Source organism: Poecilia formosa, unplaced genomic scaffold (genome assembly GCF_000485575.1).
Source record: "Poecilia formosa unplaced genomic scaffold, Poecilia_formosa-5.1.2 Scaffold134, whole genome shotgun sequence".
Lineage (NCBI taxonomy): Eukaryota > Metazoa > Chordata > Actinopteri > Cyprinodontiformes > Poeciliidae > Poecilia > Poecilia formosa.
The window spans coordinates 712,594-726,277 of record NW_006800073.1 but is presented as its reverse complement, the minus strand read 5'-3'; the positions used below and the strand labels follow the sequence as shown (position 1 = coordinate 726,277).

General features: G+C 38.6%; 1 protein-coding gene across 4 annotated transcripts in view; it reads right to left on the bottom strand.

Annotated features, from left to right (window-relative positions):
* The window catches only part of mybpc2a (myosin binding protein Ca), a 66,744-nt gene that overhangs the window by 23,705 nt on the left and 29,355 nt on the right, over nucleotides 1-13,684 (bottom strand). For 3 of the 4 annotated variants that reach the window (XM_007562138.2, XM_016676464.1, XM_016676465.1), the window contains 10 exons: nucleotides 12,994-13,077; nucleotides 11,662-11,810; nucleotides 11,249-11,366; nucleotides 11,002-11,050; nucleotides 7,502-7,558; nucleotides 7,250-7,419; nucleotides 5,550-5,682; nucleotides 3,068-3,192; nucleotides 908-1,013; nucleotides 265-434 (listed from right to left, as the gene is read on the bottom strand). In XM_007562138.2, the coding sequence (XP_007562200.2) occupies nucleotides 265-434; nucleotides 908-1,013; nucleotides 3,068-3,192; nucleotides 5,550-5,682; nucleotides 7,250-7,419; nucleotides 7,502-7,558; nucleotides 11,002-11,050; nucleotides 11,249-11,366; nucleotides 11,662-11,810; nucleotides 12,994-13,077 (1,161 nt within the window). Of the gene's footprint in view, nucleotides 1-264; nucleotides 435-907; nucleotides 1,014-3,067; nucleotides 3,193-5,549; nucleotides 5,683-6,859; nucleotides 6,993-7,249; nucleotides 7,420-7,501; nucleotides 7,559-11,001; nucleotides 11,051-11,248; nucleotides 11,367-11,661; nucleotides 11,811-12,993; nucleotides 13,078-13,684 lie in introns of all 4 variants that reach the window. The other variant, XM_007562137.2, reaches the window with a different exon arrangement.

The window sequence follows — 13,684 nt, the reverse complement described above, 5'->3', positions numbered from 1 at the left end:
TTTTTTCGACTTTTCAAATTAAAAAACTTGTTTTTCAAGAAAATTTCATAGGTTAATCTCTAAATATGAGTTTTTTCTAGCAAATTTTAAACTTTTCAAATTCAGAATTCTATGTTTCTCCATTGTTTGTTGCTTTGAGGCTTTTTGGTGAAAATTTACTCGTCTTTTTTTATGTTCTATTTCTAAAACGGCCCCAACACGCCGTCATAGTTTACAGGTTATTTAAAAGCCTGTTTGTTTGGATAAATCAAGTCTTCCTTTGACCTTCGACCTCCAGCTCGGCACTTGACTCTCCGCCGTTGGTGAAGGCGTAGTACGTCCCGATGTCGTCTTTAGTGGCTTCGGTGATGACCAGAACGTGCCTCTTCCCGTCCTTCTTGAACCTGTACTTGGAGCCGGCCGTGTCTCTGTTCAGCTCGACTCCGTCTTTCATCCTGAGGAGAAAAACTCACAAACTATCAAAACTTTCTCTCACTTATCGATCCAAGAGATTTAACTTGAAACACTTCAATGTAATTTAATTGCTTAATTTTGCAGAAGAAAAAAAATCAAAATTTTTTGTTCTGGAAGCTGATTTTTAATTAATGTAGTTCAGTTTTCCAACAGTTTTGCACAAGTTTCATATTGCAAACAAAAAAAGCTCATTTCCACGTGTCTTTCCTCCACTGTAGGTGTAGTTTGGGTTCAATCCAGATCCTAGAAATTACTTTTTTGCACACAGAAGTAAAGATCTGCTTATCCGTACCTTAAAAATACATAATAATTACAGTTCATGTCCAGTTAAAATACTAAATGCTGAGTTCTGGCTAAACACTTTGTCCTGTGGACAGAAAGGTGACCTTCTGAAGTCGTTTTTAATTATTTGTTAGTTTTTCAGCCTAAAATCCCCACGGTTTTGTGCTCTCACCATTTAACGTTGGCTCCTTCCTCTGACACTTCCACTTCGAACTCCACCTTCTCCCCCACTACAGTGTGAACATCATCCAGCTGCTTGGTGATGGTGACCGGAGGCTCTGAGGACAAATGAAACGCCCTGAGTCGTAAACTCAAAGTATTTATTGGAGGAATTTAACTTTTTGATAAAACTTGAACAGAAATACGTCAAAATATCCAACGGCTCATCTGTAATCATTCTTCAAAGCTGTTTCTCTTTGTCTCTGTGACTGTAAACCCCAGAAATTCAAGCCATCACTAGTAAATGAATAATGTCACAGTGTGCTGCTAAAGTCCTTATCCAAGCCCCCAGACACATCCGTCTTCAGAGGTGGAAGGTGGATCGGTTCCCCTGAGGCGGCCGGAGTCGCATTGTGCAACCACAGGGTGTGATGCTTGATGCTCCGCTAGCCTTGACTATTTGTCATCGTCGTTGCTCCGTTTCCCCTCCAGACATCTTTACTCCCTCAGCTGGTGAGCGCACAAAGTCTCAGAGCCACAGAAATGTGAGCAAGCTTCACTGCAGGTGTTTCACAAGTTTTACAGAACATGGTGGATGAAGTCCTTAAAGGGGACCCATTAAACGAAACTCACTTTTTGCGCACTTTTGTCTCAACTTCTTCTAAAGACAACCCAAACACTTAAAAAAAATACTTTGGCAATAAAATAATGTCTTATGATGTCTGGAAAATGAGCCATTTCAAAAACTTCCCGTCACCTAGCAACCCAGGCAGAGTTCTGCCCATCACTTAGCAATCCAGGCAGAGTTCCGCCCGTCACCTAGCAACCCAGGCAGAGTTCCACCCGTCACTTAGCAACCCAGGCAGAGTTCCACCCGTCACCTAGCAACCCAAGCGGAACTCCAGGACTTTGGTCAGCTGGTTTTACTGCTGCATAAAGAAAATCTAATTACCTAAGAATAATTCAGTGCAAAAAATGTAATAAAAGTGTTTTGTGCCGCCCACATGTTCATGAAAGCACCTTTAAGGCCAGTTTATGGTTTAAATAGAGATCTCACTTTTAATTCTATTGTAACAAAGGATTTAATTTAAGAAAAAAATAAACAGATGCTGTTTTTGGTTGGTTCACTTATTTTGTGACATATAATGAACGAATAAGATCTGTAATCCATAAAACCATTTTTTCTCTAACATCATATTAGAGATGAAAAAATACTGCCTAGCAAATAATTCTTTTGTTGATTAATCTTAGACTGATTTTGTAATTTTAACTTAACTTTCAGCCTTCAGTCTCAAACCAGGAATCTAGACGTTCATCTTCTAATCTGATAAATTTATCAACTCTGTTATTTCTCATGATTAATGCATATAAACTGTCTTTTTCCCTTTTTAAAAAAGGCAGTTATAACGCTACTGTGTAAGAAATCTAATCCAATAACGGTAATACCTTGAAATGTGTAAATATGATTGTTTAACTGTGTCTTTGAGCTGCACGATAAAAAATGTATAGAAAGGTAAAAAATTAGTTTCTTCAGTCAAGTTCTAATAAATATGCCAGCTCATTAACAAGAACAGTTGGTTTTAAATAAAGCACGAACATTTCCTTCGCTGTGCGGCTATTAAATATGACTAAGTCGAAGCAGAGAGCTGCAACGTTTCTGTTTGGCATGAAAGCAGAGAAATAAACAGATTACATCGCAGGCACACAAAGCACAACGAGCCGACAGCGTTTCTCTGCGCTCAAATAAGAAAATGTAAGCGGAGCAGAAACTCACCTGAGTGAGTGAAGTCGCCCCCCAACTTCTTCAAATCTAACAGAACTGGTGGCCGGCGCTAGTTTCAGCAACGGTTTTCACTTGTGTGAATCAAAAACCTTCCAGAGCGAAAGCAGCACAAAACAGGTTTTGTTGCTGCACAAACGGAGTTGAACGGATTGACAACAAATTTGTTGGATTGTGTAAATGTGAGGGGCGATGGCTGACCTCTGATGACCTCTGGAAACGTTTTTATTAATATCTTTAAAACAATGGCGGCACAGATTAAAATGTTTACTGCACAAAACAGCACAAACGTAGCTCAAACATTTGACACCAATTTTGTTAGATTTGGAGAAGCCGGGGAAACTTCTTCACTCAGGTGAAGCTCTCTCTCCTGTGTTTTCCTGGCTGATTTACCTTTAACGAAAAGCTCCGTGAAGCATTTCTCCTCGCCGATCACGCACTCGTACGCTGCGTCATCAGACAGGTTGCACTTGTTGATGATCAGGGTACGCTTGTTGCCCGCATTCTCAAACACATACCTGGAATATAAGATGAAAAACGAAACGCAAAAACAAAAAAATCACAACATGACAACAAATTCAGCAGAAAGAAGGACAACAAGAGGCTCAGAGGCGAAAGTGACTCGTTTCGTTTTCTTTCTGCGCTCTGGCTCCTCCCATACAAATGCCTTCAGGTTACATCAAAACGTCTCCACCGCCATTTTACAAGAGGCTTTTAGGAGATAGAGTCGTCATGGTTACCGGCCAACAACACCTCAACAACAACACTGGATTGGTGTTTGTCGCAAAGTTAAAAATTCAGAGATTAGACGTAAAGATTAGTGTATTCTCTGCTGTAAGATGATTTCTGTGGCATCTTAAGAATTGGAGAGAAAGCAAAAAATATCTGATTCTTTTCTGTAGATTAGTAATTAATATAGTTATCAAACGTTAGACGCCTAAATCTGTAGCTTATTAAAACAAACTGGAGTGCAAAGCATAAAAGCACAGAAGAAGATTAGAGGATTCTGACTCAATCTGAGAATTTGGGTTTTAATCTGAGAATTACATCAAGATTTATAATTCACATAATATTATAATAAAATGATTAAGAGTTTCACTGTATTATTGGTTGAGTCTAATTTATGTTTAACAAAAACATTTAGATTTATTTTGAGCTCAATGGAGGGAATACCTCCTCTTTTTCTTACTTTAAGAGTAACATAAAAGTTTCCTCTTGATCAGAACAGGAAGTGCCTTCCTTCCTTCTTTCCTGCCTTCCTTCCTTCCTTCCTTCCTTACTTCCTTCCTTCCTATAAACAGCATGACGAATAGCAGATGGTGGAGAGACATTGATGAAATACCAACTGCAACAGCTGTAGCCTCTTCAATAAAACACTAAGAGAAGCCTTTGAAGGAGGCGGGGAAAGGAGGTGGCAGAAGGAGATGCAGGCTGGATGGAGCCCAGCGGGCGAAACGGGCCGAGAACCGACACATGCATACACAGTCTGACTCGTCTCAAAGTCAAAGCCGCGCCAATAAAACTTTAAATGAACACTTTATAGTGCGATCTGTGCACAAACCAGAGCTCAGGCTACGCTTTCCTGAACAGATACTGGAGTAAACTGTACTTTAGTGAATACAAAATGTCTGCGTAGAAGAGTAATAATTCAACAACTACATAAAATGGCTCTTTTTTTTTTAAACCAGATGTCTGAGGAGTAAAAGTCTGGAACACAGATCTGTAGTAAAAGGTAGGGACTGATTCTCTGAATTTAAAAAGTCATAATGACCAAAAACTTTGCATTCATGTAATTCAGTCTGATCTGAGGGACAGCGCCATCTGTTGAGTGGTAAAGATGCTGTGATAAGGGATGTTTTCAATTCATTTGACTTTATTTTAAGTTTACTTGCTTCCTGTAGCAGCCAGATGTGTAAATAACTTCCAGATAAATATTTTTAATTAACTGTTTGTTTTTTGTTAGATTGAGTGTAAGCGATGAGAAACAGCTTTAACTTTAGCCTATTATTATTAGTATTGCTTTTAAAAGGGACCTACTATGCAAAATGCACATTTTCCACATTTTTGTGCAAACAGTACAAGCAACACCCAGATGTTTCTCGGCAATAAGTTCATGTTTTTTGGTGTCTGAAAATTGAGCAGTTTCAAAAACCTCCAGAATGTGACAAATCAGCAAAGCCCATCCTGTTACCGAGCAACCCCAGCGGAACTCCAGTACGTTACCTTGCAACCCCATCGGAACTCCAGCACGTTACCTAGCAACCCCAGCGGAACTCCAGCACGTTTTGGTCATCTCGTTGTTGCTGCTATATGTGCTATAGATCTTCAAAGAAATAAATATTTGAACTTTAAAGGGGATTTATTGTGCAAAAGTTCACACTGTCCCTGTTTTTATACTTCCATTCGAGTGTCTACTATGTCTAAAAACAAACCAAGAACTTTGAAAAACCTTCGAAATTTAACTGCAGCTGGTAACCCAAGTTAAGCTCCAGCATGTTAGGTCAGCTGGTTTTACCGTACAATGGTTGCTGGAAAAGACGAGTGTTTTGTTGTTGACTTACCATCCAGAAACAACTTAGTGAATTATTTTTGGTTGTGCAGGAGGCTCCACTTTTGCTTTTCAAAGCTGTGCAGTGGTGTAATTGCGAATCTGTTTTCAGCCATTTTTACGTACTAATGTAAACGCTGAGTTGGCCAGCACAATTTTGGATTTAAAGTGACAAGAAGCCCTAAAATAGCTCATTCTGAACTGAGCAAACTAAAATCTCATTATCTAAGATTCATTTTGTGTAAAAGGAATCTAACGAACATGTTTTTGTTGTAGCTCATAGATTTATCCAACCTTCAGTATTGCCCACACATTCAGGTGGCTTACTTGGCTGACGGTTTGATTTCCTGCCCGTTTTTCAGCCATTTCACTTCAGCCGTGGGGTCAGCCACTTCCACGGTGAGCTGGATCCTCTTCCCCTTCTCCACAGAGTAGGCCGAGTCCAGCTTCGTCAGGAAAGCTAACGAGAAAGGATCGTGTCAGCGCAGCTCTGGTGCAGCTTTAAGAGAAAATGATCCACGGCAGCCGGCTCTTAGCAGTAACGGGCTAACAAACACTCCACCTGTCATCCAGCCTGTGTAACCTCCCTCCTGAGGGCTTTAAACGCTGCCAGTATTTACAGCCGGCTGCATTAAACAGGTTTAGTTTCCTCCCTGCCGTCAAATTTCTCGTGCACATTCTGGGTTTGTCTCGTAAAATGTCTCCTCTGCGACTCACCATCACTCTTCTTGGACTCGGCCTTCATCTTCTTCAGCCGTTTCAGCATGCCCCTCAGGTCCGTGATGCCGTACTGAAAGGCAATCTTCTCGTAATCACAAGGCTTGGCTGCCTTTAGGATTTCCCATACGTCAACCTCTTCCTTTGGCCCCTGCGGTTTCTTCTCCTTCCTGAATATCAGCGTTGATGCAGACGGAGAGTTAAATCTGATGCAGGCGAAGTCAAAATGTGGATTATTTTTACTTATCTTACCGTTTCTTCAGCAAAACGCTAAAGTCCAGCTCACCAGCATCCTCATCCCCCTCTCCTCTGAGAAAAAGAGACATTTAGTTATGGTGAATTTATTCTGTTAGTTTTGAGTTTAGCTCTACTTAGTTTTAGAACAGTTTTTATTACTTATTATTNTATTGTGCAAAAGTTCACACTGTCCCTGTTTTTATACTTCCATTCGAGTGTCTACTATGTCTAAAAACAAACCAAGAACTTTGAAAAACCTTCGAAATTTAACTGCACCTGGTAACCCAAGTTAAGCTCCAGCATGTTAGGTCAGCTGGTTTTACCGTACAATGGTTGCTGGAAAAGACGAGTGTTTTGTTGTTGACTTACCATCCAGAAACAACTTAGTGGATTCTTTTTGGTTGTGCAGGAAGCTCCACTTTTGCTTTTCAAAGCTGTGCAGTGGTGTAATTGCGAATCTGTTTTCAGCCATTTTTACGTACTAATGTAAACGCTGAGTTGGCCAGCACAATTTTGGATTTAAAGTGACAAGAAGCCCTAAAATAGCTCATTCTGAACTGAGCAAACTAAAATCTCATTATCTAAGATTCATTTTGTGTAAAAGGAATCTAACGGACATATTTTTGTTGTAGCTCATAGATTTATCCAACCTTCAGTATTGCTCACACATTCAGGTGGCTTACTTGGCTGACGGTTTGATTTCCTGCCCGTTTTTCAGCCATTTCACTTCAGCCGTGGGGTCAGCCACTTCCACGGTGAGCTGGATCCTCTTCCCCTTCTCCACAGAGTAGGCTGAGTCCAGCTTTGTCAGGAAAGCTAACGAGAAAGGATCATGTCAGCGCAGCTCTGGTGCAGCTTTAAGAGAAAATGATCCACGGCAGCCGGCTCTTAGCAGTAACGGGCTAACAAACACTCCACCTGTCATCCAGCCTGTGTAACCTCCCTCCTGAGGCCTTTAAACGCTGCCAGTATTTACAGCCGGCTGCATTAAACAGGTTTAGTTTCCTCCCTGCCGTCAAATTTCTCGTGCACATTCTGGGTTTGTCTCATAAAATGTCTCCTCTGCGACTCACCATCACTCTTCTTGGACTCGGCCTTCATCTTCTTCAGCCGCTTCAGCATGCCCCTCAGGTCCGTGATGCCGTACTGAAAGGCAATCTTCTCGTAATCACAAGGCTTGGCTGCCTTTAGGATTTCCCATACGTCAACCTCTTCCTTTGGCCCCTGCGGTTTCTTCTCCTTCCTGAATATCAGCGTTGATGCAGACGGAGAGTTAAATCTGATGCAGGCGAAGTCAAAATGTGGATTATTTTTACTTATCTTACCGTTTCTTCAGCAAAACGCTAAAGTCCAGCTCACCAGCATCCTCATCCCCCTCTCCTCTGAGAAAAAGAGACATTTAGTTATGGTGAATTTATTCTGTGAGTTTTGAGTTTAGCTCTACTTAGTTTTAGAACAGTTTTTATTACTTATTATTTGTTATAGTAGCAGTTTTATGGCTAATTTTGGCAGAATGCCCAAAGATTTTACTCAAAATAGTTTCACTCAAGTAAAAGTAAATCGTAATCATCCAAGAAAATACTACAACAGTAAAAGAGTATTTGGTAGAAAGTCACTCAACTACTGAGTAACTGATCAAGTCATCAATCATTTAATATTTAAAAATTACATAATCAGACTTAAAAAAAATATAAAGTTAAGTGAAAATGTTATACTTTAAGGACCAAAATGACAATAATTCATATAAGTAACAAAAAATAACAAAATCAGGGAAAATAAAATGTTTCTAAATCAGTTTCTTTCAATAAAAAATGAAACTTTAACAGAAACTGCAGGTGTGTTTCTGAGTCTGGTGAGTTTTTGTTTGTTTTTCATTCCAGTAAGAGCAGAAATACTTCATAATAATAAAATTACTGGAAGTAAAAAGTACAGCGTAGTAAAAAAAAGTTAATTTAAAAAGAAATTACTTTAGTAAATGTAACTTTATGTAACTATTTATGACATTTTTCCTATGTTGTAAGTTAATTTTTCTACCAATGAAACTAGAACTTTTAATCAACGTTAAGGAAATATTTACTTAGAACAAGCCTCTGTATATAAAATTTACATTTAAGTTAGTTTGTCTGACTTCAAGTTTATTAAAATATTTGCTGTAGAAACTAGACCAAAATTACTTGGTGAGATTTTGTGTTTTTGCAGTGCAGGGACAATGACAGCTCTGATTTTCATTTGCTCTCGTCGCTCTAATGATGTTTTTACTGAAATAAAACCTGTTTTCACATCACTTCCATCATGGAGGGTTTTAATGACGGGAAAATCCTTAAACTCTGTTGATATTTTCAGATGCTGTGTTGCAGGGCTGACATCATTTTCACGCTCAGCCGACCTCCTTTTACTCATTTTTTACTCTGCGTGCGGACGGTGCTGTCCTGGGAGGATTCGCTCCCCTCAGGACAGCCGGATGAACGCCGTCCTCAGATGATCCGCTCGTTCTGGAGCCGGCTTTGAAGTTATTTGGATTTCTCTCGGTCTCAGATGAGTTAAATGAACCTCAAACACACGAGGACGGCGCTCACCATGATGTTAGAAAACAACAAAAACCAAATCCTGCTGATGCTTCGTGGAAATCGCCACGCAGACTCGACACCCCCAGGACTTTTTTCCCTTCTCATTTTCCTGCTTATATGTTAATGTAAAAGGCTGATTAAGGCTTTCTGATCTAACCAATTTCAATTAATCAGATCCTCCCTGACATTTAAAAACATATTCAGATGAAAAAGCTTATCACTAAAACTATCTAATGTCCAAATGATTCGCTCAGCGCTCCACATCCTTCAGATTAGGTGTAAAAAATCTACAAATATTAACTCTGTAGGCGATTTAAAAAAAAATACATGTATTTATAGACGCCCCTTTTGTTCAGTTGCGAAAAATATAATTTCTGAGATTTATTGTGCTTTAAAGGCAGAGATATTGTCCCAGAGTTCTGGACTTTCTCAAAATAAATCTTTAAGTTTATATAAAAATAGATGAATTGCTGTAATTTCATAAATCATTTAATTTGGTCTCTATCTTTGCTGCATAATTTCTGTTCTGTTGGAGTTATTATTGTTATTTTTTCTGTACAAATAACCAAAATATTTAATAAACATATTAAAAAAATAAAATAAAGGTACAAAAATTTATGCATGAGGCTGCAACTGTGTAGACTAAATAATAATAAATTAATTGAATTGTACAGATATAATTTAAGAGTAGAAATTGTGACATGGAGTAAAAATTAGATAAAGTAAATTCGTAAATATTTATAATAGGGATCATTAGATGTAGAAGCTTTTGCTTCTTCCTACTTTTCAAATTATTTAAAATTATTAGATTTTGTTTATTTAAATCTGCTACATTTGTATTTGTGGTTTTGTTTGTTGAAGCATTTGTGATTTTTTTTATCTTTAAAGGTGCTACGTAAATAAATATTTTACATGCTAGAAAATATCTAAAAGAAAATAAAATTGAGTTTATTTCTGGTTTTTCTGCAGTGGATCTGCTTTTACCGTCTTTAAGGTGAAAACTGAGAAAACTGTAGGTGAAACAACAAAAAGAAAACAACACAAGTGTAAATTGTACAAGTTGAGAAGCTTTCGTTGTGGAGCGAATGTTTTAAATGAGAACAACACGTCGTTTGGTGCCAAAGGCTCAGCGAACTCGTCATCTTTTTGTTTGTCTGACTCTGTTATCGTTTCACTTTACAGACACTTTAAACTCTGGGTGTTTTCACCAGCAGATTTGGTTCCAATGTGGACCAAAGTTGCAACATTTGTTACATTTTCAGCTGCTGCGGTTCAATTTCACGCTGCACCAAACGATCCAAACTAAGCCAGTTCCCCTCCTCACCTGTGGGGGCGCTGCATCAAGAACCACGGAAAGAAACGCCTCTGAAGAAGACACTGAGCTCAACAAACAAAATGCAAACTTCCTGTGATGTGAACTAAAAAACCAACTCAAAACAAAAAAACGGCAAATTATTTCTGTTATAATTTGGGAAAATGTTTTATTAAAAGTGAAATAATCTGCCAGTGAAACTAGAACTTTTTTTAATAATAATGAATTATTGACTGAAAGGTTACTTATAAGACAGTTTTGTCTTATTTCAAGTGTATTAAGATATTTGGACTGGAAACTAGACCAAAATACTTGGTAAGATTTCGTGTTTTTACAGTGTAGAGTTCAATTAGCTGTTGTGAATGAACCATAAAATCTCTGAAAAGCAGATCTGGGCAGAGTAGAAAGAAATTTACTCAAAATAAAAAGTATTTGGTAAAAAGCTACCTTAGTAGACTTTGATTAACTTAAAAACTACATCATCAGATGGACCAAAATATAAAGTTAAGTGGAAATTTTGGTATTTTAAGGACAAAAATGACAATAATTCATATAAGTAACAAAAAATAACAAAATCAGGCAAAATCATTTTTTTCTTTCAATAAAAAAATGTATGAAACTTTAACAGAAACTTTAGGTGTGTTTCTGTGTCTGGTGTGTTTTTGGTTTAAACTTGTTTTTCATTCAGTGGGTAGAAAATCCAGAAATTTTACTTAAGTAAAAGTAGAAATACTTCATAATAAAACTACTGAAGTAAGTAAAAATAGTCTTAAAGTAATTTTTTTTCTTTTTCAAAACAGTTACTCAAGTAAACGTACCTGAGTAAATATAACTAGTTTCTACCCAGCTGTGGCTAAAAGACGCTGAAACTCCTGATGACATGCAGGAAGTAGAAGCTCTGAGACGCGACAGGAAGAGAGACGGCGATCCGCAGAGCGACACTCACGATCGTTTGAACGCCTCCAAGATGTTGTCCTGCTGGTCCTCCTGCGCGGCTGGAAGCAGCAGACAGAAACAGGAAGTGAGGTTAATCCGTTACGCCGCGCCGCAGGAGCAGTGATGACCTGGACGACGGCTCTAATGTCTGCGGCGCTCTCCGCGTTATTGGCTGACACAGTCAGTTACGCCGTTATGGCGGACGCGTTGAATGGGAGATGACAATGATGTGATTACGTGTGGGTCTGCGGACCTACCCGCCACGGAGACTTCGAAGGCGCAGCTGTCGCACTTGTCTTTGGCGGTGACCTCGCAGCGGTAGCCACCTGCGTCTCCGTCCACCACCTTGATGATGCTCATCTCGTAGGTGTAGATCTGACGGCACAGAAACCGAAGCACAGACAGTCACTGCAACTCCAGGTTTGGTAAAAATCTACATAATCACATTTAATAATGTCATTATTCTTCTTTTTTTTTAAGTTGAAGCCAAAATGAATCAGGATTTTTAAGTTTTTCTTCATGTTTGTTATTGTTTTGTTTTTTTACCTCCATATATCCACTTCCAAAAACCTGCGTTGGCCCTTTAAGGCTGGAAAACGTCCAACACTGACAGGTTTACAGCCTGTAGAGCAACGGTGAACAGGCTGAGACAGAGAAAATGGCCGCGTACCTTGGTGTTTCTGTCGTACGACTCCTTGAACTGCAGGTGCTTCCCGGCTTTGCTGGACAGGTCGAGCCACTTCCCCTTCAGCCACTTCATGACGGGCTTCCTGCTCAGCGTCGACGAGTCGACTTTGGCCACAAACGTGATGTCCTTCCCTGCCAGCAACAAAGACGGACGGCGTTTTTATTCCAGACAGATAAACAGTTTGTCCTCTTGCAGAGTGGACACTTGTAAAAATAAAAAAATATACAACCTTGTTAAAATATTGGCTTTCTGTGATGTAACAAAATGAAACCAGCATAAGAAAATGTTTCCCACATTTAATGACTTACAGTCTGTAAAGTTTAAGAGAAAAACTAATTAATCTGCTTGGTGTAAGAGGCAGAAAACTTAAAGAGATCCAGGATTAGTTGAACATGTTGGCCTTAATATGTTGTAAGTTTTCTATTAACTAAAAAATTGCTGTTTGTGATAAAAAAACAACTCATAATTACTTCAAAAATGAACATATTTTATTTTATACCCATGGAGGTCGCCATTTTTTCACCTACTGGGTTGACGACGCGTTTTGGTCCGTTCTGTACTGGAGTCTACAGAGTGAACACAGGAAGGCTAACTTTATCTCAGCAGCTGTTTATCATATTGCATCTGACTGGTGTAATTTTAGATAAAGCCACATGGTGTCACTGTTGGCTGCAACTAAAAATAAAAAATAAAAACAGTGAGGTGAGTCCGGATTGCTTCCCACAAGAAAACACAAGAAGAGTGCAGTGGGAGAGAGTCTGAGACAAACACAACTTCAGAAGGACCCAATCTGTACCCTCAACATTTCTCTCTAGAAGACTTTGAGTCATTTGTATGAGCAAAACTGACAAAGGCTTGAATGGATGATCATTACCTTAACAAGCTAAAAATAAATACAGCGCCTACAGTTTTTATCCACAAAGCGCCTAAACCCCTCTGCAGCCGGAGCGAATAACGCTGGGAGAAACATCAGACAGACGACACTGGAAGTCCTCTGTCCTCTTCGTCTCTTTGGTCCTCCGGATCTTCATCACCTCTGGTGAATTCTACATTTCCATTGATTTCAACGAGCTCTAGATCAACTTGAAAAGGCTTAATGATGTTACTCATCTGAGCAAATGTTGCCAAATCGAAGTGAAACATGTTGAAACTGAACCAAATATGGGCTTCAACTATTTTTGTACAGATTGTTGCACCATAGGTGGGAAAAAATTCCCTTTCTTTTACTTTACATCATAAAATGATGTAAAGTTAAAGTTAGCTTTTTTTACTTGTTTTAACGTCTTCTGTATAACTCAGTTTATTTTGACAAACCTTTGGTGGCGGTGGCGCTCTCCGGCTTCAGCACAAACAGACTGCTCTGCTCAGACATCTCACCACCTTCTCCTGGTGCAGCATCTGAGATGAAAATTCAATCACAAATTAGAGCAGGAAAACATGACCCAGCGATGAATCCACAGACAGAACGAAGACAAACGGACCAAGCAAATCACTAAAGCGTCTCTGAACTGTCAGGGAAAATATCTGGGTTTAATTTAAGGGCAAAATTTTTTGGTTTTTGAAGATGTCATTTTTAGAAAATAAAGTTTTTTTTCCCATAGAGCAGAGTGATGTCAACATGTCCAGAGCGGCCATCTTGTTTTACAGCTTCTATTTATTTGGACTTTGAATTCAGATCAACCTTACAATAAAATATAAACTTCACTCTATGATTGTTTTTCTTTTTAAATATCAAAATAAAGTAATAATATTCCAAGAATTCAGTCATGAGAATAAAGTTCTATGACAATAAAGTCTTAATATTACCAGAATAATGTCATAATATGACAATGAAGTAGTAAATAATAACAAATAATAATTTTGTTTGTCTCAAAATGGTAAAATTGCATCTTTATTCTGCCAATATTATGAATTATTTCTTGTAATTAAACAATAATTCCCATAGCCTGGTCCTAATACTCAACAGTGCAACTCACTAAAGAGGTGACTGAAATAAAAGCCACTT